At 38.9% G+C, this 27,123-nt stretch overlaps 1 protein-coding gene and 1 long non-coding RNA gene across 2 annotated transcripts in view; one reads left to right on the top strand and one right to left on the bottom strand.

Annotated features, from left to right (window-relative positions):
* Positions 1–26: 26 nt before the first annotated feature.
* IRX5 (iroquois homeobox 5) lies at positions 27–3,589 on the bottom strand. Its single transcript, XM_073659387.1, is given in 5 exon segments — positions 27–293; positions 296–325; positions 406–1,203; positions 1,377–1,779; positions 3,144–3,589. Coding segments are annotated over 5 exon segments (1,509 nt in total). The 5' UTR covers positions 3,393–3,589; the 3' UTR covers positions 27–264.
* Positions 3,590–3,774: 185 nt separating this feature from the next.
* Positions 3,775–27,123, top strand: part of LOC141174458 (uncharacterized) — a 35,829-nt gene continuing 12,480 nt past the window's right edge. Inside the window, exons 1-2 of the long non-coding RNA XR_012252885.1 lie at positions 3,775–4,025; positions 4,188–4,283. This is a non-coding gene — a long non-coding RNA (uncharacterized lncRNA). The remainder of the gene's footprint in view (positions 4,026–4,187; positions 4,284–27,123) is intronic.

The following is a 27,123-nucleotide window of genomic DNA, read 5'->3' as shown; positions in this document are numbered from 1 at the left end:
ACAGACAAGAGAAATTACAAGAGGCGTTTAAAAAATTAAATTAAATTTGTATTATTAACTATGAAACAGTTCAGGGTAAAACAATGCGCTTTATATATTTATATTACAAAAAAAAACAGCATCAATCACTGTACAACGGATTGGATTCCATAATTTACTTCAAAGATAGCGATGATCCATTTAAATACAAAATTGCTACATTAAATACACAGGATCAGGTTGATACAATTGATGGATTGATCTCCTTGCAGGAGGAATGGAAGTTTATCCTGCACTGACCTCACAGATTTTGTATTCTTTGAATTATTAATATGCTCGATGGGATCTGGTAAAATGACAAGGCATTAATAAATAAAAGGAAGTCCCGATGCTTGCAGAGAAGCCACAATTAAAGGCTAGACATACCTTTCTTCATTTCATAAGAGGAGTCTTTGCTAAGGTCTACTTGAGATTGGTTTCTAAGTTTGCACTCTTTGGCCAAAGCCTCGGCTCTGTTTAAGACAGTCTGGGTTAATCCATTGAAATGTGGATTGCTGTTAGATGAAGGGGTCGTGCTGGGTCCGTGGTGGCTGTGGATATGCCCAAAGGAGCCATAGTTCGTGTAGCCAGGATAAAATGGGGTGCTGTAGTAAATGGGTCGGGATAAAACTGCATTGTTAGGGAAATGACAAGCAGCTGATGGGGATCTGGAAGGTGAAGAAGTAGTAGCAGCAGCCATGGGCTGGGGAGTGGTTGACCCAGGCCCTACTGTAACTTCACTGCTTTCCTTAGTCTTGTCCGAAGATGTGGCTATTTCAGCCAAAGACCACAGTTTAGGCTTGGAGGTGGAGGCTGGTGGAGAGTGAATGACTGAGGTGGCATTGCTGGTGGCTGGGCCATGGTGGACTGGGGTACTCCTATGAACCAGGTCTATTGGGTGCGGGTGGTGGTGGTGATGATGAAGATGTTGGGTTGCCTGTTGCTGGTGTTGATGATGATGGTGGTGATGATGATGGAGATGGTTGGTTAAGGTCTGTTCTTCTTGTCCCTGTTGAACTTGGCCTGCTTGACATATTGTTGGAGGTGAGCTTGGAGTAGATCTTTTGGAAATTAAGTCATTACTGTCTTCCACCTCTGAGTCGCTCCTCACTGAGATCAGCTCTTTCTCTTGGAGGTTCTCTCGTTCTAGAAGCTCTGGCTCATCCACCAGAGAACTCCTCTTCACTGAACAAAAAAAAAGGAGAAATATTCAGAATAATGGTCAAAACCGATATTTACCATCCACATAATCTCTTAAAATATTACCTTGATACAGAAACACTTTTTGATAATGAAAAGCGCCACCAAGTCAAAAGCGTAAAATGAGGCATCATGCCTAACCCTAAGAATTCACTAACCTGTATCTACTTCTGTGTCCCCTTTTTCTTCTAGTTTCTGAGTCTCATCTTCATCATTTTTCTCCAGATCGATGTTCTCCTCATCTTCCTCATCTTCGCTTCTGTTCCTGGGTGTCCAAGTCATCTTATTCTCCTTTTTAAGCCTCCTCCGTGCGTTGGCAAACCAGGTGGACACTTGGGTGAGCGTCATCTTGGTGATAATGGCCAACATGATCTTTTCCCCTTTGGTGGGGTAAGGATTCTTCCTATGTTCGTTGAGCCAGGCCTTTAACGTGGCGGTGGCATCCCTGGTAGCATTTTTCCTGTAAGCTGGATCACCATAAGGATAAGATCCCAGAGGAGCAGCATACGGATGGTAACCTAAGGAACCTGCCATGCTTGTACTGTGGTCATATGGAGAACCCTAGAACAAGAAAATTATATATATATATAGTTAACTTAACTAGGGCCAGGGGTCTGAGAAGAAATCAAATATATTTACTGCATAAAAAGTACAAAAAAACTATTATTCATATATTATCAGGGTCTACAAGAAGTTATTTAACAATTACGCAAAGTAAATAATTGGATGCGCTTATAATTACGCACAGATAATATTCAATATATACAGTAACTGATTGATTGGTTCAGTAAATGATTGACAGCCCTTAGTAAATTCATGATTATTTATGTTGTTTCCATGTCAAATTTACATATATAATATCAATTATTTAATTTTAGCCAATTCTTTCCCTATAGCCAAAAGATACTACAAAGAAACCAGCGAACTGAATCTCTTGTGTAACTAGCAATCAAAACAGGAGGAATCCGAATATACCCTTTAATTTAGCAACATAACCACACTTAGGAGTCGGTCTGTGACAGGGAACCACAAAACAAGAAATTCAGATATTCTCCAAGATTTACTTCCATCAGTATTCACATGGGGGACTTTGGGGGGCTAATTATATCTGCGCGAAGTTAATAAACGAATTAATGAGCATTCATGTTTTCTACATAACACAACTGCCAAGTGTAAAATATCTAACACAGATACGGATACGTAAGTGCGAAAACGCGGAAAATAATAGTCGCACATTTTTTTCTAACAAGAATCGCATCGGTTTAGGTGCAGTGTGAAATGATCCGCTTCATTAAAGCCAGCAGTTAACTGTATTTGATTTATTGATTATCGATCAGGAAGGGGGGGGGGGTAGAATTATTCTGGAATAACATTTACTTTGATGGAACAGATTCAGAGATTGGATAAAGGAATATTCAGATTGTAATTTGGATTATTCTTTAACCCCTTCAGGGTAGAATCTGACAGCAGTTAGTTGGTTAATTAAAAAACTTTGGATCAGATATTGATCTATTAGTTTATTTGGGGGGGGAGGCATTCTGGATTAAAGGAATATTCATGGATCAAGGCTTGAGAAAGGTTCTATGAACCGAAACCTTGCCATTTGTGCTTAATAAAGTTCACTTTTTTAAAAAATTATTGTATTTGGAGTGCTGCCTGCTTCTATATTACTATCTATCTATCTGTCTCTAAATTATAATGCATGGATTTATACATATAAACTACACATGGAGTGTAATAAATGAATACTGTATCACATGTACACTGCTTTGAGCTCCCTGATACAATTAGGTTTACAGTTCTGTAGTTGATTCGGATCAGACCTGGAGTTTTGTAATTACTGTAGGTGTTGACAATGGGAGTAGTTGTCCCTGCTGTCTGTATACCCCCTCTCCCTTTATGAGAAGCGTAATAGCAGCTCTTACCACATAAGAAGTGAATGCAGCAGCTGGGTCTCCACTGTACTGTAGGGGGGAGTTGAAGCCAGCAGAAGTAGCTGTAAAAGCTGTAGATCCAGCATAAGGTGAGAAGGCTGACCCAGAAGAAGACCTTCCCAACTCATCTGTCCTGGGTCCAGAGATGACACTGGTGCTGTATGCAGGGCAGGAGTACAGAGCCAATGAAGCAGATGGTTGATACAAGTAGCCCTGAGGATAGGACATGGCCAGACACATGCATACACTCTTATCTTGGGAGACACACTCTCTGCAAGAAAAAAATAAGGGGGGTCCAGGTCTACTAGAGACTCTTCAAGGTAAACAAGCCCACCAGTTGCAGACCTGGAGATCAATGAGGACTGTTTCTGCCTCTTGCTGCTGGTATCTCTCTGTCTCTCTGTTCTTCTTACTGCCTTTCTCCCTGGTAAGATTTTTTTTGTGCTCTCACTCTGTACAAGGAGGGAGGGGAGAGGTTGGGAGGGAGTGTGGGTTGGTGTAGACTTTAGCTTTGGAAGCAGGAAAAAAAAAAGGTCCTGCCAAGATGCTAAGTTGGAAATTGAGGAATCTGACGCCTTATGCTCCTCCTTGTGGGTGTTGTCAGTGGAGAGGGATGGAGGGATGGTGATGGGGCTCTCCAATTATCAGCAGGCTTTCTCCCTTTCTCTTTTGACTCTCTCTTTCTTCCAAAGCAAAGTCTGCCCCTTGATGGTCATCACACACAATGCAAGCAAAGAGAGCAGCCAGAACTTCCCGAGCAGGCTCGGCTCACCTCCTGACCTGTAGGACTAAAGTGGGGAGAAGCACTGGAAACTCCTTTATCATTCAATGAGGCAGCAGCCGAAATGTAGCATTATATTGTGTGCCCTGTGTGTAAGTGTGAGCGGCTCCTCTACACCCTGCATCCATCCTCACACCTCAATCACATCCATCAATTAACTGATCAACCCATTGTATCCATACCAATTAGCAGATGACACATGTATTATTATTACTATTATTACTATTATTATTATTATTATTTTTGTCTTGCAGTTGTGTTTCCTCTCTTCCAAGAATGTGTGATTAAACTCCAGAGCAGGAGATGAGCTTTAAAGCTAAAGATTTAGCTGAGGATCTAAAAGAATAAAGGTATTTTACCCTCCTGTCTAAAACTCATAAAATGTTTTGAGAGCAAGCAGATTAAAACCATATGAAGTATAGTAAATCCCCCCAGATCAGAGGATGTAATCTCTTCTGATTCCTCTGGATATATTTCCCAATGGAATGAGTATATATATATATATATATATATATATATATATATATATATATATATATGTTCTAGCTATCGATTTATCTATCTATCTGTCTGTCTATCTGTCTAATATCTATCTATCTGATTATCTATACATCCATCCCATTTCTTTCTTTCTTTCCTTCATTTCTCCATCATCTATATATCTATCAATCACTCTAATTTCTATCATCTATCTATCTATTTATCTATCTATCTATCTATCTATCTATCTATCTATCTATCTATCTATCTATCTATCCTTCTATCTATCTATCTATCTATCTATCTATCTATCCATCTATCTATCTATCTATCTATCTATCTATCTATCTATCTATCTATCTATCTATCTGTCCATCCATTCCTCCCATCCCATCTTTCTTTACTTCATTCTTTATCTCTATATCATTTATATATCTATCGATCTATCACTCTAATATCCATCCATCCATCCTTCCTTCCCATATATTCTTTCTTTCTTTCTTTCTATCTTTCTTTATCTTCCCTTCCTTACTTCTTTATCTCTCTTCTATCTATCTATCTATCTATCTATCTATCTATCTATCTATCTATCTATCTATCTATCTATCTATCCATCCATATTTCTTTCTTTCCTTCTTTCTTTCTTCTTTCCTTTCTTTCTTTCTTTCTTTCTTTCTTTCTTTCTTTCTTTCTTTCTTTCTTCCTTTCTTTCTTTCTTTCTTCTTTCCTTTCTTTCTTTCTTTCTTCCTTTCTTTCTTTTTCTTTCTTTCTTTCTTTCTTTCTTTCTTCCCTCCTTCCTTCCTTCGTTTCTTTCTTTCTTTCTTTCTTCCTTCCTTTCTTTGTTTCTTTCTTCCTTCCTTCCTTCGTCCTTCCTTTCTTTCTTCCTTCTTTCTTTCTTTCTTTCTTCCTTCCTTCTTTCTTCCTTCCTTCCTTCTTTCTTTCTTCCTTCCTTTCTTTGTTTCTTTCTTTCTTCCTTCCTTCCTTCCTTCTTCCTTCCTTTCTTTCTTTCTTCCTTCCTTCCTTCTTTCTTTCTTCTTTCTTTCTTTCTTTCTTCCTTCCTTCCTTCTTCCTTTCTTCCTTCCTTCTTTCTTTCTTTCTTTCTTTCTTTTTTCCTTCCTTCCTTCCTTCCTTCCTTCCTTCCTTCCTTCCTTCCTTCCTTCCTTCCTTCCTTCCTTCCCCTGTTACACCCAGACATGTGCACAGCCCCTGACACCCGAGGAGCCCTGTCCTATAAGTGCTACAGATGTGATCTAGTTTCTGTTGCCTGCAAACATTGGATCTAGATCACAGTCCCATAAATACTGAGTTTACATAATTTCTTTGGAGCGGGTTTTTTCTGTCCTGAGGGAAAGCCCTATAATTGGCGGTAGGAGCATTATCTGGAGACTTCCTATGTTTCCTGATTATTGATTCAATTCCCAGGCTTTTTACTAATTCATTGAGTGTATTTATAACTCGTTCATCAGAGCCCAACACTAATAATCCCTGCTGTGTGCAGTTAGAATTTATTTACAAGATTAAGTGCGGCTTTAGATACATTAGCTACACTCCAAGGGAGCTGATCGCAGGTATCTAAGTTTTTCTTATTGTTTTTTTTTTTTTTTTTTGATGCGTGCCTTCGCAGCTCCAGGCCGGGAAGGGTTAACCCCCGCACACCTCTGACGGCCTCTTTAGCATAAATCCCCACCTGCCGCTTCTGATTGGCTGCGGCGCGCAGGCCTCTGCTTTCTGATTGGCCAAGAGGGAGGTGCGAATCCCTGGGAGCAGAAGGGTGTGCTTCTTAAAGTGACGTCACGGTTCATTGATGCCCTGCAATGTGCCAATAATGACCTGCTCAGCTCCCATCCAGCTTATAAGCAGACAGTTAATAATTACAGAGATCCAGGGCAGAGCAGAGAGAAGCCGGCTGCTTCCAGGAGGAAGGTAAGAGGGCTGTGAGGGGGGATTAGCAGGGACTGCACAGCTCTGCCTGCTGAGATCCTCTCTGTGCAGCTCATCATGACAACACAAAGTGGCCCTGAGAGTTTGTTGGCCAACTTTTGTTTCCATTGTGGGAGGCTCTGAGACTTCTCATTTTCCTTGTTCTATCAAGTGGAAAGGATCTGACTGTGCCTGTCTACACTGGGGATCAGGAGAGGGTCACAGAGCCCAAAATCTGCACAGGTCCCTAAGCAGGACAGGCACACACTTTGCATCACCTCCTATTCACACACTGCAGTTTTTTCACACTCACACTGCCTTACCTTATGCAGCTCTCCTTCCTTTCACTACTAGCATATTTATTAATTGCTAATTTTTTATATTATTTATTCCCTCTACAGTCTCTATAGATGATCTCTGATGAAATATACAGAATACCAGAAACTTTCTTGGAGCTTTATTTAATGATTACAATAATAATAATAATAAAAATTCTATACCGTGCACTTTTCTTTTCAACACATGAAAGACCGTAGGGAAACAAAATTATTAATTGATATTATTTAGATAAAATGCCACCTGATGCCTGGACATGATTTATTAATTACCCTTTCCTTTGTGATGAAGTCCCTTCGGGCAGTTAAAGTGAAGGCCATTTATTCTAGATAATGGGCCCAAACCATCCTTCAACAATAATAAGTTAAAATGGTCTTAAAGTGTTTTACAGTCCTCCTAGCAACTTAAAATCCAACATGATATATATATATAAGTATTTAAGTGAGTAAAATATATTATATATATATAATATATATTTTACTCACTTATATACCATTAATTCCACAGCACTTTACATCTATATTTCTATCTATCTATCTATCTATCTATCTATCTATCTATCTATCTATCTATCTATCTATCTATCTACCAATCTATTTATTCATTTACTATCTATCTATATATATTATCTATTCTATCTATCTATTCTCTCTATCTATCTATTCTCTCTATCTATTCTCTCTATTCTCTCTATCTATCTATTCTCTCTATTCTCTCTATCTATTCTCTCTATCTATCTATTCTCTCTATCTATTCTCTCTATCTATCTATTCTCTCTATCTATCTATTCTCTCTATCTATCTATTCTCTCAAACTGATTATGCGTTCCTAATATATAGCTGCCTAATATTAAAATGTGGAAATGTATTTTTGTATGTGATTTAAACACTTTGATCATTTCGAGAATACTTCTAGGATTATTTCCCTTACATATAGATCTCTTAGAGCCTGTTCACACGTTGCAGATTTGTCATGTTTTTTTTTTTTTTTGTCGGCGCAGATTTGGCACAAAGCCTGAAGGGTTTCCTAATGTCAGCAAAGTAAATGAGAATCCTGGAGACTCACGCACAAGTTGCTTATTTTTTTCCTTGCAGATTGCAGATTTAAATATGTAGCATGTCATTTGTTTTGACGTTTTTTTCTGCAAATTTCACTCATACTGATCAGTGGGGAAAAAATCTGCAAGAAAAATGCATGTAAAAAATGTACCTATTTTATGCTGTGTTTTTCCTGCCAAGAGATGCAGAAATGGTGCAGTAATTTCTTACTACTTAAAGTGTGCACATAGCCTTAGGATATGCAGTATGGCCTAAAATAATAATTCTGTTGCATTAATATCTATCTATATCTATCCATCCATTACAAAATATAGATTTGCTGTAAAAACCCTAGAGTCTATAGTGCTATACTGTGTAAAGTTACGTAGTATATAAGAGTGTTTGGAATCATATAATCATAAGTATATAAAAGGATCAGTTCGCACAATTATGTGTCTATTTTTTTTTTATGTCGAAAGTTGAAAAAAATCCTTTGATCCAATTGATGTCTATTGAATATCAAGTGATGGGAAAAGGTATTACCATAGTTTATATTCAAGTTTTTTTTTTTCCCCCTTGCTCCATTTTTGGGGTCCTATAAATTTATAACCGGCCATAAAATTGATACAAACTGATATTATTTATTCATCAGTTGCACAAAAAAGTTATGTATCCCACAAAATTCAAAACAGGACACCCTGCAATATGAGAAGTCACACACAAGCATTGAAAGGCGAACGTTTTGTAAGAAAATTGTACACTTTCTAAATTCAGATGACAGTGATAAAATACTCTGGCTGGGTATATAAATCTCTAGTTAGAGCATTTTTCCTGGAATATTAATTTTAATACAGAGCGCTGTAGATATGGGGGATACAAAGATATTTAATATTCCAATAGGATTTCTCTCCAGACTGCAGATATTTATAAAGCACAGTGGATGTTGGTGTGACGCACTAGGCTTTTGCCTAAAGGTGCATTACATTTCTAAGTCTATGCCAGTCAAATGATTATTCTCATCATTTTATAATTGCATCCTATTTCTTTACTTTATACCTTGCATCCATAACATTCAATTATTCTTTAGAAAGGATTAAAAAATGGGCAAAGAAATTTAAAGAATTCTTTATTAAAATATTATATAAATAAATGAACATAAAGTAAAATTATGAGAAATAAAAAAAAAATAGGTTTTGGGCTGAAAATGAATAAGGGCCTAGTTATTTATCTAATATAATTTTCTTTCTTTTTTTCTTTCTTTCTCTGTCTTTCTTTTTTTCTTTCTCTGGCTCTCTTTCTCTCTCTCTTTCTTTCTCTGTCTCTCTTTCTTTCTCTTTCTCTCTCTTTCTCTCTCTTTCTTTCTCTTTCTCTCTCTTTCTTTCTCTTTGTCTTTCTTTCTTTCTTTCTTTCTTTCTCTGTCTCTCTGTCTTTCTTTTTTTCTTTCTCTGGCTCTTTCTTTCTATTTCTCTCTCTGTCTATTTCTCTCTCTTTCTGTCTATTTCTCTCTCTTTCTGTCTATTTCTCTCTCTTTCTTTCTCTTTCTCTCTCTTTCTATTTCTCTCTCTCTTTCTCTCTCTTTCTCTTTCTCTCTCTTTCTTTCTCTCTCTCTTTCTTTCTCTCTCTCTCTTTCTTTCTCTTTCTCTCTCTTTCTTTCTCTCTCTTTCTTTCTCTTTCTTTCTTTCTCTCTATTTCTTTCTTTCTGTCTTTCTTTCTTTCTTTCTGTCTTTCTTTCTCTGTCTCTTTCTTTCTGTCTCTTTCTTTCTCTGTCTCTTTCTTTTTTTCTTTCTGTCTCTTTCTTTCTTTTTCTTTCCTTCCGTCTGTCCAATCTCTCTATCTGTCATCTACGTTATTTCTAAGAAGTGTTTGTTTCTATAGGAGTGAAATTCTATCTGTCCAGCAGTCAGTTTTGTGTGTGCTAAGCAATAATTGAAACCCTGTCTTCAGCAGCCTGTTTTCGAGGTGCCCAGGGGGCAGATTGCAGTGAATTATAAAGCAGTTTGGTAGGCACTGTTTATAAACATTATTTAAAGCTGGCATTAACAAGAGATCTTCCTACCCTGACGTGAAAAGCCCTTGTTTCAAGGCATCTGTCTTTCCTAATACATTTGCTTGGCACACTGTCTTCTAACTATTTAAATGCTGGAAAATTATTATTTTTTTACTCTGATCTCTAGATAGTTGGTAGATCATCTTCAGCGTCTGGGGACTGCTTAGGAGTAAAAAGCATCTGTGCCATGACTGAAAAACATCTCACGAAAAAAACACTGTGCTATTATTTTCATCCAGTGAGCTGGAATTTAAGCCTAATTGTTCCTTTTGCTTTTTTTTTCCCAAAAAGACTCGTTACGAGAAATTTGTTTCTAGTTTTGTGTCAATATTTACACAGCAGAAAGTTAATTTTTTTTGTAGCAAGTTTTAGAGAAGTGAACAATGAATCCAATTAAGACTTTTATTAAATATTTATTGAAAGGACTTTTAAATAAATCGATTAGAACTAGATTCACTTTTTTTAAAATTAAAAAGTTCTTTAAGTGACAGTTTTGGGATTAGGGGCAGAAACTGGTTGAATAAAATTGAAATTAGTTAGAATTTTTAAGATGAGGTTAAATTGTGAAGTCTTTAAATAAAACTTTTAATTGTACAGATGAGCAAGAAAGGAAACGTTTCTTCGTGGTTCAGTATGGCTTCCAAATCTGATAAGAATTTTTGTTTCCCGACGTGGCATGTATGTACCAAAGCCTAAATCGCTAATGAACACATGGAATAGATGCATCATTTCTAGGCCGTCTTGATTCTAAAACTCTTTGACAGCACAGGTGGGAAAGGCCAAGAGAATGGAGATATTAAAAAAAAAAAAATATATATATATATATATAAGGCCTACTGTATTTTCTGCTGATTACACATTGGGAAAAAAAGGAAATCCAGAACAAGAGACACCCTGGCACATGTCAGAGATACTTTGAAGTAGTTTTCTAAAGTAAAGGCACCCAGGGATAGCAATGAAATTATTGTTCCACAGAGACCTTTCCCCGGCTTCCTTCATTTGCATTTTATTTATTTACTGCATAAATTGTCACGCGCGTGGTAATTTATGCTCTAGCCAGCACAACATCTGCTGGGAGCAAAACAGGTAATGTGGCATTTAATAATTTTCCTTAAGAAAGTAATTCGGCGATTAATGAATAGATTAACAGACATCACTTTTTTTTTCACTTTCTACGTATAACAGTAGAATTCTTGATTGGGTACTATATATATATATATATATATATATATATATATTATTATTATTTTTTCACTTTAATTTTTGGAGTGCTGCCTGTTTTTTCTAATTTTCTCTCACACATATATATATATATATATATATATATATATATATATATATAAATAATTATTTATTTTATTTTTTCAGCTAAAATCATTAGTTGTTAAACTACATCCCTTTAAGATTTTTTTTTTTATCCCTAAAAATGGGAAGGTTAGGAATATTTTATCACATGCAGTACCACTTTCTCACCAGTGGCGGTGTCAAGTAATGCTAAATTAGGGTCAAAAGTTATCACCTCTAACAAAACTTTTTGACATGGGAATAGTTTTGTGCTGAAATGTCTCCCAGAATTTTTTTTTTTTAAATAAAGATCTAGATAGCAGCATTGAGATATTTTTAATGGATCAGTAACCTCAATAGAACTAAAAATAAGGACCCTTTCGCACTATTTTAGATTATTTTCCAATCTATAGAAGTGACTGTAATGGTAAATAATAATGTAATATAAATATATATTGAAGGAAAAGAAATTCCATATAAATTTAATGCATATAGACAAACTCTTTCAAGTCATTGGATGAGGAGAAGAAAATTTCAAAGGGTGTCAAGAATGGCGAAGATATTAAGCGGACCGAGAAAAGTGAATAATAGAAAGTTATGTGAGCCCCTCGTATCCACTAGAGGGGTAGATACTCACTATAGAATACAGGAAAATGTCGTTTATTCAATATTTCTGCCAGCAAACAGCGAATCATAGAAGAAATTATGTACAAAACTTGGTATTTCTGAGACAAAGTTTTGCATTGAGACTTTTGAAAATGTGAATAAATTCCAATGCTGGAAATGTATTCAGCACATTCGAAAATTATTTTATCCATCCTCTTAGAAAAGTAAGACACAAAAATACAATATATTGAAAAAATATGCATCCTAATTACTTTTTACTCTTTTGTTATCTACTAAACACCCATAGTTTTCAAAGACAAAATATTGAATTATCTATGAAAATATAGATTAACACAAAAGGGGCTTTGCAGCAAATGTTTTATTTATAACAAATATTGGATCCTAAGGCAGAAAGGTCAGAATATAACATAGGGGTAGACGTTGTGCTCAGGGTTATATATATATTTTATGCTTTCATTCAGTATTTACCTTTAAAAAGAAGCTTAACTGCTTCCAGGACTCTTAGAGAAAATTTAGGAGTCCTGCTTCCTTTCACCCACACACAGTAATTGGTGAATACTGACTGTATTTAAGTTTCTTGTTAAAATAAAATAGGGGTTGTCCGAAATGGAAATAGGCCAATTTGGGGCTCCGGAAGTGATGGCTCTTCCATTCGGATGTCACAGGACTATAAAAGAAGAGCGCGTCATTGGATTTGTCTGTTCTGTTAAGGCCTGTGCTGGATCCACGGGGGCACTGGAAGGTGATTATGCCTTTCTTTATTATTTAAAAAAAAAAATATTTCAGTGTCGGACAACCCCTTTAATCAGATCATAAAAAGCTATATATCCCCAAGTCTCTCTTGGATAGGTAGCATAGAATAACTCACCAGTGTGCTTTAAGAAGCCCATTCAGTATGAAATGATGTCGGAACCGGAAGTTGCACTTTTACAATTTTCCATTATAGGTTCACCTTTTTCAGGGTCACAGAAGCATACGTGACTTGTCTTGCAATGACTATGCCAATTCATCAGGGAAATCTCCAAGCTCACACTCCATACTTCTAAGTGGTTTGCTTACACTTGGGAAAAAAAATCCATCAAGTCTCTTATCCCCTATTTTTTTTGCCCCTTTAAAATGTTTGCACCATTTTCATAGTAGATAGTAGACCAATGGCACATAAATATCCATCTTTATATTGTAGATTAATTCCATGTCCTAGCGTACACAAGTTACTCTTCCAATTCTACCACTTGCGTCATTTATAACATATGGGTGTTCTTGTGACTCCGAGGGTCCATTAGTTCCTTTAGGCACCAGGGCCACTGTTACCTCTGCAGTCCTGAAATCTGTGCCCCGTTGCAAACTTCTATGTACATCAGATCCGTAGTGTTGTAAGTCACCCTATAAGATACTACTAGTCACAAAACCCTAAAACCAGCCTTGACCTCAAATCTTTATTTATATTAATTTTTTTGGATTGTTTAAAACCAAGATTTAATATTTACCATGTGACTTATAGATGAGAAATATTCAAATAGTCTCTACAGAGTGTAAGAGGAGTTAAATGCCTGTCTAAATTCCTAGGGGAGCTTTGCATGGCCTATAAGTCTCCCTACGCACACTTTGTGCTCTCACTATATGTCACTACTGGTCATGAAACCCTAAAACCAGCCTTTACCTCAAACCCATAATTCTTATTTTTTGGGGGGATTGTTTAATAACAAGATTTGACTTATAGATGAGACATATGCAAATAGCCTCTCCAAAATAAGGGGAATTATTTGCCTATCTAAATCCACAGGGGAGCTTTGCATGGCCTATAAGTCTCCCTACACAAACTCTGTGCTCTCCCTACATGATACCACAGGTCACAAAACCCTAAAACTGGCCTTAACCTCAAAACTCTTTTTTTTTTATATTAATCGTTTTTTTGTATTGTTTAGTAACCAGATTTGATATATAAGTCACAGGTTATCGATGAGAAATATGCAAATAGCCTCTCAAAAGTAAGGAGAATCATTTGCCCTCAAACTTCTATTTTCTCCTTTTAATATTTTGGAGGGATTGTTTAGTAACAAGATTTGACATGTGACTTATAGTTGAGGAATTTGCAATTAGCCTTTCCATAGAGTAAGAGGAATTATTTGCCTATCTAAATTCCCAGGGGAGCATTGCATGGCCTATAAGTCTCCTTACGCAATCTCCAGTCTCTCCAAAAATAAAACCCTGTAGATGAGAGACATTTTCCTATTCATGTGTCTATAAACCAAATCTTATTTAATTATTCTTAGTCAGTCTCAGGTCAAAAATGGCAGCGAAAGTTAGTTTGTGCTCAACTGTACAAGTGTTTCAGTCTCCAAAAGTTTCTCAAAAATTGCACCTTGAAGAAAACCTCAAGAGGTTGGAAAAAGTCTGGATGTTGTGTTGCAGTGTTTTTTTTTTTTTTCACATACATTTTTCAAAGCATGATGTTATTACTATCGACAAGACAAAAAGCCTATGCAAAGTTATAGCGGCAGGAGGGAAGGATATCACATTCTGCAGCCATTTGTAAAAATTTGCATAGGACTCAGTAGTAGGAAATTAAACAAAACTACTTTTCCTGTATAAGAAAAAAAAAATCTGTGACTCTACGGCCTTGGTTTTCAAAAGCACAGGAAATATTGTCATGATTTAGGCAGGAGCGAGGAAGAAATTACCAGCAGAGGGAGTATTTACTTATACAGGGTCAGGCCTGGTTAAGACGACGGTGTTTGGCATCTGTATGAAACAGATCCTAAATAATGTGCTGCTGTATTTCAGTGGGGACATGCATAGTGCTGTATAAAAATATGATCTAAAATTATTTTAGGCTTTATTAAACGGAAACAGGATTTTTAGTAAAAATGTGCAAATCTGAAAAATTTTGGATTTGTCGGATTCCCTAAAATTAGACAGAGACTTTCAATTCTCATCAAATTTATTCAATACTAATCAAACGTGCCTTATACTCCAGACCGCAGAGTATAATAAACTTTGGGCCCGATTCATTATTGAATTTTCTCTTCTTTTTGATGTTTTTAGCCTTTTTTTTTCATTTATTCTTCTTTTGATTTTTTTATCTTTTTAAAGGCTATTTTATGTTTGCTTTTTTTTATATCCACCATTGTACACAGGGTTTTGATTTCCAGATATTTTAAGCTGATTCATCGATTGCAACTTTTTAAGAAAAATCGCAAAATTTCGCGCAAATATACTTTGGTCCCCTCTTAGAATGATTTTTATGTACACTTTGTTATTTAGGTGGAAATTTTGCATCCATTTCGCCAAACGTGTGACTAAAAAGTTGCAAAACTGGTCAATTTAAAAACCAAAGAGCTGTTTTGATCTTGTGCAAAATTCATGAACCACATGAAAAATTGAAAAATTTTCTGCGCAAAAATGTCAGCAAATACCACTAGCCAAAAAAAAAGGAACTTCAAAAAAATGCACAAATGACGAATCGGGCTCATAGAGTATTAAAAAAAGAATAAATTAAACCTTTAGAGGGGATCATTCTATAGCTATATGCAGTTCCGACCAGAAGAACCTATTGGTGTTCGTGTCTCTATACTATGGTGCTATCGTCACGGTGGGCTTCATTTATCATAACTGTCTTTATTGCCAACTCCAACCAATTTTTGGGCTTTTTTACACTGCTTTGTAAATGTGCTGAATACACTTGATGAGTTCTGTATTATGGCTCTGGAAGGTTTCATGGAGCTGTAATGCATTAGTGGGCACGATGCCTTGCACAAACTATATTTGGTCTTTAATGTGGAGCAGAAATAGACAATTCTTTGAAGAGTAGGCAAATATGTTCCATAGACTGCCAACTCGTCTATTAGTATACTTTTTCTTTTTTTTGTTATTCTCTAGTTCAAGCATAAAAAAATTGCGTGGTTTTGTTACAAATTACATTTTCTATTGATGCGCCATATTCTACTGAAAGCCACAATTAATGGGACATTTCCCTTTCATTCTGTAGTTTTGCTTTTCTCCTTCATAATGACATTATGAAGTGACTGTAGTCAAATCTGTACCCTAGAGGCTAAAGGGGCTCCTAAGGTCTCTTTGACCCATAAAAATATGCCAGTACTAGAAATGTTACCTGGTGGAGGAAGGGGCCCTGTTATAGGATTTACTTTGGGGTACAGTACCATCATGTTAAGATTCTACTTCTAGCCAAATGCATTTTTTGAACTTTTCTAATGTTAATTTGCTACTTAGCTTGTTTTCCCTGGACAAACCTTTTATCACCTACATACACAAGATTGGTGACAACTTACTGACTGGTCATGATCCGGTCACTGGGACACACCGATCGACAGAGCAGGGCACTTTTATCCTCCTCAGAATGGAGCAGCAGCGTTCATGCTCAACCATAGCTCCATTCATTCTCTATTTGACTGCCAGAAAAAATGAGTGCAGCGCTTGGCAGCCCCATAAGGAATGAATGGTTCGAAGGTTGGGCATATGTACTCCTGCTCCATTATGACTCACATAAAAGTGCCCCATTCTGCTGATCAGAAATAACTCACTGAATGGTTGGAGTCCAGTCACTGGGACACGCACCGATCAGCAGAGCACTTTTATCCCATATAGAATCTAACAGCAGCACACATACTCGACCGTCGCTCCATTCATTCTCTGTAGCTGCCAGTAAAAAATGAGTGCAGCGCTTGGCAGCCCCATAGGAAGTGAATTGAGGGGAAGTTGGGCATATGCACTCCTGCTCCATTATGACTCACCTAAAAGTGCCCCATTCTGCTCATTGGTAATAACTTACTAATTGGTGCGGCCCCTGTGACCACACCCCCACCAATTAGCAGAGCATGGCACTATTATCTCCAATAGCATCTAACAGCAGCGCGCATGCTCGACCGTCGCTCCATTCATTCTCTATGTGGCTGCCAGAAAAAAAGAGTGCAGTGCTTGTCAGCCCCATAGAGAATGTATGGTGCAGAGGTCAAGCATACACACTACTGTTCCCTTCCAAAGGCACAAAAGTTCCCGATTTTGCTAATCAGTTGGACCACCACCAATCAGTTATTACTGATCCTATAGACAACCTCTTTAAGTTGTATTTTACTGTTTTTTTGCCATCACACACTATACTTTTATTATGCCCTAAATATACTAGGTTGAAAGGATATTCCCATCTTGGAAAATAATTATCAATTTAGGGCTTCATTTTGCACTTCTGTAAATGGAAAGGTAGTGGTGCATGGTGGCAATCTCCATTAAATTCTATGACCGTTTCAATTATAGCTTAGAAAACATTTTTGGATATTTTTAGAAGTGGATGGAGAGAAACACCACATCTCCATTCATATTAGCACGAGACAGTGCCCTATTCTTGAAAAATGTGATGTTTTTCTCTCCTTTCCAGCTCGCACATCAACTTACCCTCTCCAGGTATCAATGTAATAAGGGTGCAGTGCACGAACAGATCACGGGCCGGCTACTGGGTAAGAATGATCAGGAAGAAATCCAGCAGCCGCAATGGAAAGGGCCATTAAAATATCAAAAGGAAAACAAAAGAATAAATAAACACACTATGCCTAAGCGTTTCGCTCTCTAAATATTTATTAATAACTATTAAAATATCAGAAGGGGGAAAAATAAAGTCAAACACACTAGACCTCTGCGTTTCGAGCACTAAGACTCTTAATCATAGCTTAGATTAAGTGCCTTAGTGCTCGAAATGCGTAGGTGTAGGGTGTATTTTTATTTTTTCCCTTTTGCTATTTCAATAGTTCCTAATTAGTTTAATAGTTGCTAATAAATAATGTTTTTATAGACTTTTCCATAGTTTTTGCTGCATGTTTTCCTGCCTTCTATCTGCAAAGGAGCGACCCCCATTTATCAGACATTTATGGCTTATCCTGAAAATATGTCATAATTGTCTGAGATGGTCTTTTAAGAAGGGCTGGCTCTAGGTATAGGGGGGTTATGGGGAAAATCAGGGTTTAACCACCTAATCTTATATATACTGAGGAAGTGTAAAGGGTAAATATATATAGGCCTTAAACTTCCTCAGGTTTGACCGGTTCTGATGGTGTCTTTAAATAAAAGGGCTAACTAAAGCTGGCTCTAGTTTGTGTGTATGACTAGAATTGGAAAAATCGATTGGGAGACCCCTTTGGTAGCAGAAACCAATGTGACTGTGCACAGTGTAGCGGTATAGGTTAGTGCTATAAGGGTTTGTTTATTGTGAATTGCCTGACAAATAATACTATTTTTTTCTGATTTTTATAGGAAGTTTATATAGTTATAATAGTCATATAGAAAATAGATTCTACAAAGATAATACAACATATCATTAGCCAAAAAATACGATGGCCTTATCGTGTCTTTATTAGAAGCATCACAATGAATTAATACATTTTTCATATAAAGTTCAAAAGAATTTGACATATTTTGCAGGTAAATTAAAGATTAGAGCAATGTCCAAATTGAAAACAAAGCCGCTTTATTTAAAGCATGACACACCAAAAAGAGACAAAAGCCTCAGCGTCAAAAATGTGATAAAAACACAAGTAACTTAATTTAAATAATGGGGGCAAAAATGATGCAGAAATTTTGCAACATCAAAAATGCACCAAAAGCTACGTTCCCCGATGAGTTTTTTTTTTACGTTGCGTACGTTCCAAAAAATTCAAGTAAACTAATTTAAATAGGTGCAGAAATTTTGCAACATTTTCATTAATTTTTCAGCACCAAAAACTCATCGTGGGAACGTAGCCTAACCCTTCTCTAACTGCAAATTTTATGCGTGTTGTGCCCCTAAGGCTATGTTCTCAAGATGGGTAAGGTTTTTTTATGCTACATATTTTTGAAAAATGTAAGTAACCTGATTTTCTTAATAGGTGCAGAAAGCCTGCAACATCAAAAAAGCTCACTGTGGGAACATAGCCTAAGGCCGTGTTCACGCGTTGAGTATTTGCAAAATTTTTGATGTTGCAGATTTTCTGCACTTATTATTATTACTTTTGCTGTTTTTATTATGTTTTTGTCTCTTTTTGGCATGTCATGTTTTAAATTAAGCTACTTGGTTTTTGATACTTCCTGGTATTTCGCTTTGCCAACTTTGATGGTTCAAATCTGCAAGGAAATAATTAGCAGCGTGTGCTGAGATTTCAGACATGTCATTCACTTTGCTGGTACTGTAATACGCTGCGGTTTCTCATGGCAAAAAGGCAGCGTGTGAACAAGCTCTTAAACGACTTACTTGTTTTCGAAAATACATAAAAACACTCACCAAAAACTCATTGTAGGAACGTAGCCTAAGGCAACGTGCACACGTTCTGTATTTGGTCAGTATTTACATCAGAATTTGGAAGCCAAAATCAGGAGTTGAACAATCTGAGGAAAAGTATAATAGAAACACGTCACCACTTCTGTATTTATCACGCACTCCTGGATTTGGCTTACAAATACTAATATCTTGACTTCAGCAAAGCATTTGACAAAGTATCTCACACCATCCTTATTGAAAAAATTACCAAGTATGCAATGGACCAGGCAACTGTTAGGTGGATTCATAACTGGCTTAGTGATCGGACTCAAAGGGTGGTTGTAAATGGCTTCACATCCAGCTGGATGAATGTCTCAAGTGGGGTACCACAGGGCTCCGTCCTGGGACCTGTATTGTTCAACATCTTTATCAATGATTTATATGAAGGAATTGAGGGTAAACTGATTAAATTTGCTGATGACACAAAGCTAGGAGGGATAGCTAATACTAGAGAAGAGAGAGAGAGGATTCAAAAAGACCTAAATAAACTGGAGCAGTGGGCAGCAACCAACAGAATGGTTTTTGACAGGGAAAAATGCAAAGTACTACATCTGGGCAATAGAAATGAAAAAAGCATATACAGAATGGGAGGAATAGAGCTAAGCAACAGTACATGTGAAAAAGACTTAGGTATACTAAGAGATCATAGACTAAACATGAGTCAACAGTGTGATGCAGCAGCAAAAAAGGCAAATACAATTCTGGGATGTATTAACAGAAGCATACAGTCTAGATCACGTGAAGTCATTATCGGTCTTTACTCCTCTTTGGTCAGACCTCATCTGGAATACTGTGTACAGTTTTGGGCACCACATTTTAAAAAAGACATAGACAAACTGGAGCAAGTTCAGAGAAGAGCGACCAGAATGGTGACTGGTCTGCAAACCATGTCCTATGAGGAACGGTTGCAGGATTTGGGAATGTTTAGCTTGCAAAAAAGAAGACTGAGAGGAGACTTAATAGCTGTCTACAAATATGTCAAGGGCTGTCACATTGTAGAAGGATCATCTTTATTCTCATTTGCACAAGGAAAGACTAGAAGCAATGGGATGAAACTAAATGGGAGGAGACACAGATTAGATATTAGAAAAAACTTTTTGACAGTTAGGGTGATTAATGAGTGGAACAGGCTGCCACGAGAGGTGGTGAGTTCCCCTTCAATGGACGTCTTCAAACAGAGGCTGGACAGACATCTGTCTGAGATGATCTAGTGAATCCTGCTTTGAGCAGGGGGTTGGACCAGATGACCCAGGAGGTCCCTTCCAACTCAACCATTCTATGATTCTATGATTCTATGATAATAATTTTTATTTCTATAGTGCCAACATATTCTGCAGCACTTTACAATAAGGACAATAGAATAAACATAACTCAGATACCATAAGGAGTGAGGGCCCTGCTGCTCGCAAGCTACAATCTATGGGGAAGTAGGGGAGATACGAAAGATAAATGATAAAATGTGCTTACATTGTACAATACAGCCATAATATACTAAAAGGGTATTCACGTAATACTGCATGAACCGGTCACCACCCAGCATGTGTACAGTACAGACACAAAGGGCTATTAAGTGCATATAGGGTGTGTAAACAGATGCTACGAGGGTCATGGTTTTGAAGAAAATTTTGTATGGGTAAAACAGGCAGAATTAGATAAATGAGGTGGGGCAATAGGCTAGTCTAAAGAAATGAGTTTTTAGGCTACGCTTAAAACTGTGGGTATTAAGAATTCATCGAATTGTCCTGGGTAGTGCATTCCAAAGAAATGGCGTAACATGCGAGAAATCTTGGAGACGGGAGTGGGAGGTCCGGATTATTAAGGATGTTAGTCTTAGGTAATTAGCAGAATGGAGGGCACGGGAAGGGTGGCAGGCTGAAACGAGGGAGGAGATGTAGAGCGGTGCTGAACTGTGGAGAGCTTTGAGGATGAGAGTGATAAGTTTATATTGAACTCTGTGTCGGATGGGTAACCAGTGCAATGACTGGCACAGGGTGGAGGCATCAGTGTAGCTGTTGGAAAGGAATATGATCCTGGCTGCTGCATTCAGGACAGATTGGAGAGGGGAAGAGTTTAGTAAGAGGGAGACCGATTAGTAGAGCTGCAGTAATCCAGATGAGATTAAATAAGAGCTACAGTAACAGTTTTTGCAGAGTCAAGAGTAAGAAAAGGTCTGATTCTAGAGATGTTTTTGAGGTACAAGTGACATGAGCGAATGAAAGATCTGAGTCAAATATGACACCAAGACACAGAGCATGCTGCAGGGGATTAATGGTAGAACCACACACGGAAATGGCAATATCGGGCGCAGATAGGTTAGTAGAGGGAGGAAACACAAGGAGTTCAGTTTGTTGACAGATTCTGTTTTAGATAGAGGGAGGACATGATGTTAGAGACAGTGGACAGACGATCTCTGGTGTTTGTAGTAATGCAGGGGTGAAGTCAGGAGACTGTGTATAATTGGGTGTCATCAGCATAGAGAGGGTACTGAAAGCCGAATCTACTGATGGTTTGTCCAATAGGGGCAGTGTATAAGGAGAAGAGGAGGGGGCCTAGGATTGATCCTTGAGGAACCCTGGCAGTAAGGGGAAGAGGAGCCAGAAAAATATACAGTGAAGGAGCGGTCAGAGACCTAGGAGGAGAACCAGGAGAGAACTGGTTTTGATGTAAAATACTGAACATGTGAACTTGGTCAAGGGTGCCTCGTCTTGTTTTGTCCAGCAAAAATTGTGTGCAGTTTTCTGTTAGATGCCATTGTCCTGTATGGTTTTTACCTGGACTGAAAAACCAGCTACCGGCAGTGTTGCACATATGTCAGCTGACAGAAGTGTAAGAACATAAGATAAACCCCTCCGTGTGTGAAAAACATAATTATGATGTAATAAAAATGTAGCTATTCTAATTCTGTAGTTTCCAGATGTAGCGATTGGCGTTGAGTGAAGTTGCAACTACTCATGCATATTTTCCGGCATTAGCTGCTTCAATGGACATACAGTCTACATACAAGTCCATGTGCGTTAATATGACATAGAAGGGGTTTGTCCTGTTGAGACTAATAATTTTAGCACTACAGTATTTTGTCCTAGGGTATATGTATTCAGCACCGCTAGTATAATTGATTTGATAATGTTATTTAAAGGTGCTTTTCCCACAAAGTTCATTTTAATCAATAGATCTTGGAATAATAATATGTTCCACAATTGGATGTGTTTGGAACTTGGTCTGATCATACCACATCTACTGGGCAGGGGGGAAAGCAAAAGAGTATACAGACATTACAGCAGGGGATCACAGCTGATTCTTCCTATGAGATAAACCATTGCTTAAAAACAGGCAGGGAAATGTTTTACCTCACAAAAAATATCTGGTACGATCCATTATAATATCTGTATACTCTTTTGCATCCTCCCCTGCCCAGGAGCTGTGGTATGATCAGACCATGTTCCTGTACGGTCAGACACGACCATTACACAGTACACAGCAGGGGAACATTTATAAGATTATCTCAGCGCAGGAACATTTTATTTAAACACATCCAATTGTGGAAATTATTATTATTCCAAGATCTATTGATTAAAATGAACTTTGTTCGTGGGAAAAACCCTGTAAGTAGGTAGAGGCACTTCTCGTCTTTTGTGGTAGATGGATACATTCATAAGACATAAGAAACGACATGAGAAGTTCTGGTTTCTATGCAATCCACTTTTGACTTTTTGCCAACAATGCACAACTGGTATGTTGGGTAGAGATGAGCGGTGTTCGACTAGAACTGTTCGCCAATCTCAAATTCGAGCTGTTTTGGGCGGTGTTCGAGTTGTTCGACGAACCCGAACGATTTGCAAAAAATTCGGCTGTTCGAGGTTATGTTCGATAACTGTTCGTGCACCAAAAGCGTGTTCTGCATGTCTGGCGCTATTTAGAGCACCAATCATGCAGGGATTGTCTGCCACTCACTGTAATGCCACAGCCATGGTGGTTGTGGCATTACAGTGATTGCCCAAATCGATGGGAACAGTGCCAACAGTGAAACATGAAAAGCCGGCAATTCAGCAGCGGCATACACCGGTACCCGACAATTTATAACAGAAAGAATAGAGCTTCACACATAGATTAGATAGATATAAACATGTCAGCCACATATATACGAAGTACAGTGAAAGTGCTGCTTACTGTACTTGTCATTTAGCGTAAAGGATTTATCAAAAAAAATAATAGTGTTTTCATGCACTGTCTCTTTAAAAAAGCCAGCCGGCAATTCAGCATCTGTACCCGACAATTTAGAACAGAAAGAATAGAGCTTCACACATAGATTAGATAGATAGAAACATGTCAGTCACATATATATGAAGTACAGTGACAGTGTTGCTTACTGTACTTGTCATTTAGCGTAAAGGATTTATCAAAAAAAATAATAGTGTTTTCATGCACCGTCTCTTTAAAAAAGCCGGCCGGCAATTCAGCAGCGGTACCCGACAATTTATAACAGACAGAATAGAGCTTCACACATAGATTAGATAGATAGAAACATGTCAGCCACATATATACGAAGTACAGTGACAGTGTTGCTTACTGTACTTGTCATTTAGCGTAAAGGATTTATCAAAAAAAATAATAGTGTTTTCATGCACCGTCTCTTTAAAAAAGCCGGCCGGCAATTCAGCAGCGGTACCCGACAATTTATAACAGACAGAATAGAGCTTCACACATAGATTAGATAGATAGAAACATGTCAGTCACATATATATGAAGTACAGTGATAGTGTTGGTTACTGTACTTGTCATTTAGTATTAAAATAAAGGATTTATTATTAAAAAAATTGGCGTGGGGTTCCCCTTAATTTTAAGCTCTAGCGGAGGTTAAGCAGACGGCTGGGGCAGATGTTTGAAGCCTGGGAAGGGGGTAATACCCACGGAGCTTCCCAGGCTACTAATATCAGCCCCCAGCTGAATACATAGCTTTTACTAGCTATTAAAATGGGGGACCCCCCCAAAAAAATGACGTGGGGTCCCCCCTAATTTAATAGCTAGCAAAGGCTAGGCAGACAGCTGGGGGCTGATATTAATAGCCCAGGAAGGGAGCCATGAATATTGGCCCCCTCCCAGGCTAGAAACACCAGCCGTCAGCCGCCCCAGAAATGGCGCATTCATAGGATGCGCCAATTCTGGCACTTAGCCTCGCTCTTCCACGCTGCCCTGGTGCGGTGGCAGGGGGTAATAGGGTTGGGGTTGATGTCAGCTTATAATGCCAGCTGACATCAAGCCCAGGTTAGTAATGGAGAGGCGTCTATAAGACACCCCCATTACTAACCCCATAGTCAAAGTTAAAAAAAACGCAAACACCCAGAATAAAGTCCTTTAATTGAAATAAAGACACAATCCTTTATTGTTCTAAATTAAACCATACTTACCGTCACGCCCATTCCAGCTGAAGCCAACGATCTCCTGCAATAAAAGAAAAATAATAAAGCAACCTCATCCTTACCTTTCCATGGTTCCCACGACAGCTTCAGCTCTGCTACATCGAGATGACAGGCTGGACCGCAGCAGAACGCTGCCATCCAGCCTCTCATCCCGCAGACACTGAGAAGCGCAGGCTTGCTTGCGCTGCTCAGCGTCTCTCTGTGACGACATCCAGATGAGCCGAGTTCATGTCCAATGAACTCGGCTCACCTCATGCACGTCACTGACAGCGTGGGAAAATTCTCACGCTGAAGCGGTGAGTGCAGGAGAATTCTCCCACGCTGTCAGTGACGTGCATAAGGTGAGCTCATGTCCAATGAACTCAGCTCACCTCCTGCACGTCACTGACAGCGTGGGAGAATTCTCCTGCACTCAGCGCTTCAGCGTGAGAATTCTCCCACGCTGAAGCGCTGAGTGCAGGAGAATTTTCCCACGCTGTCAGTGACGTGCATAAGGTGAGCTCATGTCCAATGAACTCAGCTCACCTCCTGCACGTCACTGACAGCGTGGGAGAATTCTCCTGCACTCAGCGCTTCAGTGTGAGAATTCTCCCACGCTGAAGCGCTGAGTGCAGGAGAATTTTCCCACGCTGTCAGTGACGTGCATGAGGTGAGCCGAGTTCATTGGACATTAACTCGGCTCATCTGGATGCCCTCACAGAGAGACACTGTGGAGCGCAAGCAAGCCTGCGCTTCTCAGTGTCTGCGGGATGACAGGCTGGATGGCAGCGTTCTGCTGCGGTCCAGCCTGTCATCTCGATGTAGCAGAGCTGAAGCTGTCATGGGAACCATGGAAAGGTAAGGATGATGTTGCTTTATTATTTTTCTTTTATTTCAGGAGATCGTTGGCTTCAGCTGGAATGCGCGTGATGGTAAGTATGGTTTAATTTAGAACAATAAAGAATTGTGTGTTTATTTCAATTAAAGGACTTTTTTCTGGGTGTTGTGTTTTTTTTAAATACTTTACTAGAAATTCATGGTGGTCATGTCTAATATTGGCGTGACCCCATGAATTTCGGGCTTAGGGCCAGCTGATAATGCCAAGCTGGCCCTAACCCCTTTATTACCCAGTGAGCCACCGCATCAGGGCCCTGGATGAGTTGGGTACAGCGCCAGAAGATGGCGCTTCTATGAACGCGCCATTTTCCGGGGTGGCTGCGGACTGCAATTTACAGCGGGGGTGGCCCAGAAAGCTTGGGCCTCCCTGCGCTGCGGATTCCAGCCCCCAGCTGCCTAGTTGTACCTGGCTGGACACAAAAACAGGGCGAAGCCCCACGTCAATTTTCTTTAAATTATTTCATGAAATAATTAAGAAAAAAAGGGCTTCCCTATATTGTTGTGTCCGGCCAGGTACAAATAGGCAGCTGGTGGTTGGGGGCAGCCCGTTCCTGCCTGCTGTACCTGGCTGGACACAAATATAGTGCGAAGCCCCACGTCAATTTTTTTTAAATTATTTCATGAATTTCCTGAAATAATTTAAAAAAATTGAAGTGGGGCTTCGCACTATATTTGTGTCCAGCCAGGTACAGCAGGCAGGAACGGGCTGCCCCCATCCACCAGCTGCCTATTTGTACCTGGCCGGACACAACAATATAGGGAAGCCCTTTTTTTCTTAATTATTTCATGAATTTCATGAAATAATTAAAAAAAATTGAAGTGGGGCTTCGCACTATATTTGTGTCCAGCCAGGTACAGCAGGCAGGAACGGGCTGCCCCCAACCACCAGCTGCCTATTTGTACCTGGCCGGACACAACAATATAGGGAAGGCCTTTTTTTCTTAATTATTTCATGAATTTCATGAAATAATTTAAAAAAAAGTACGTGGGGCTTCGCCCTATTTTTGTGTCCAGCCAGGTACAACTAGGCAGCTGGGGGCTGGAATCTGTAGCGCGGGGAGGCCCAAGCTTTCTGGGCCCCCCCCGCTACAAATTGCAGTCCGCAGCCACCCCGGAAAATGGCGCGTTCATAGAAGCGCCATCTTCTGGCGCTGTACCCAACTCATCCAGGGCCCTGGTGCGGTGGCTCACTGGGTAATAAAGGGGTTAGGGCCAGCTTGGTATTATCAGCTGGCCCCAAGCCCAAAATTCATGGGGTCACGCCAGTATTAGACATGACCGCCATGAATTTCTAGTAAAGTATTTAAAAAAAACACAACACCCAGAATAAAGTCCTTTAATTGAAATAAAGACACAATTCTTTATTGTTCTAAATTAAACCATACTTACCATCACAACCATTCCAGCTGAAGCCAATGATCTCCTGCAATAAAAGAAAAATAATAAACCAACCTCATCCTTACCTTTCCATGGTTCCCACGACAGCTTCAGCTCTGCTACATCGAGATGACTGGCTGGACCGCAGCAGAACGCTGCCATCCAGTCTGTCATCCCGCAGACACTGAGAAGCGCAGGCATGCTTGCGCTCCTCACTGTCTCGCTGTGACGGCATCCAGATGAGCCGAGGTCATGTCCAATGAACTCGGCTCACCTCATGCACGTCACTGACAGCGTGGGAAAATTCTCACGCTGAAGTGCTGAGTGCAGGAGAATTCTCCCACGCTGTCAGTGATGTGCATGAGGTGAGCTCATGTCCAATGAACTCAGCTCACCTCCTGCACGTCACTGACAGCGTGGGAAAATTCTCCTGCAATCAGCGCTTCAGCGTGAGAATTTTCCCACGCTGTCAGTGACGTGCATGAGGTG

Source organism: Phyllobates terribilis, unplaced genomic scaffold (assembly GCF_046119375.1).
Source record: "Phyllobates terribilis strain yellow unplaced genomic scaffold, ASM4611937v1 Scaffold_13__5_contigs__length_258822181, whole genome shotgun sequence".
In the NCBI taxonomy this organism is placed as follows: domain Eukaryota; kingdom Metazoa; phylum Chordata; class Amphibia; order Anura; family Dendrobatidae; genus Phyllobates; species Phyllobates terribilis.
The sequence above is the reverse complement of the archived record's forward strand: the minus strand, read 5'-3'. Positions and strand labels throughout refer to the sequence as shown.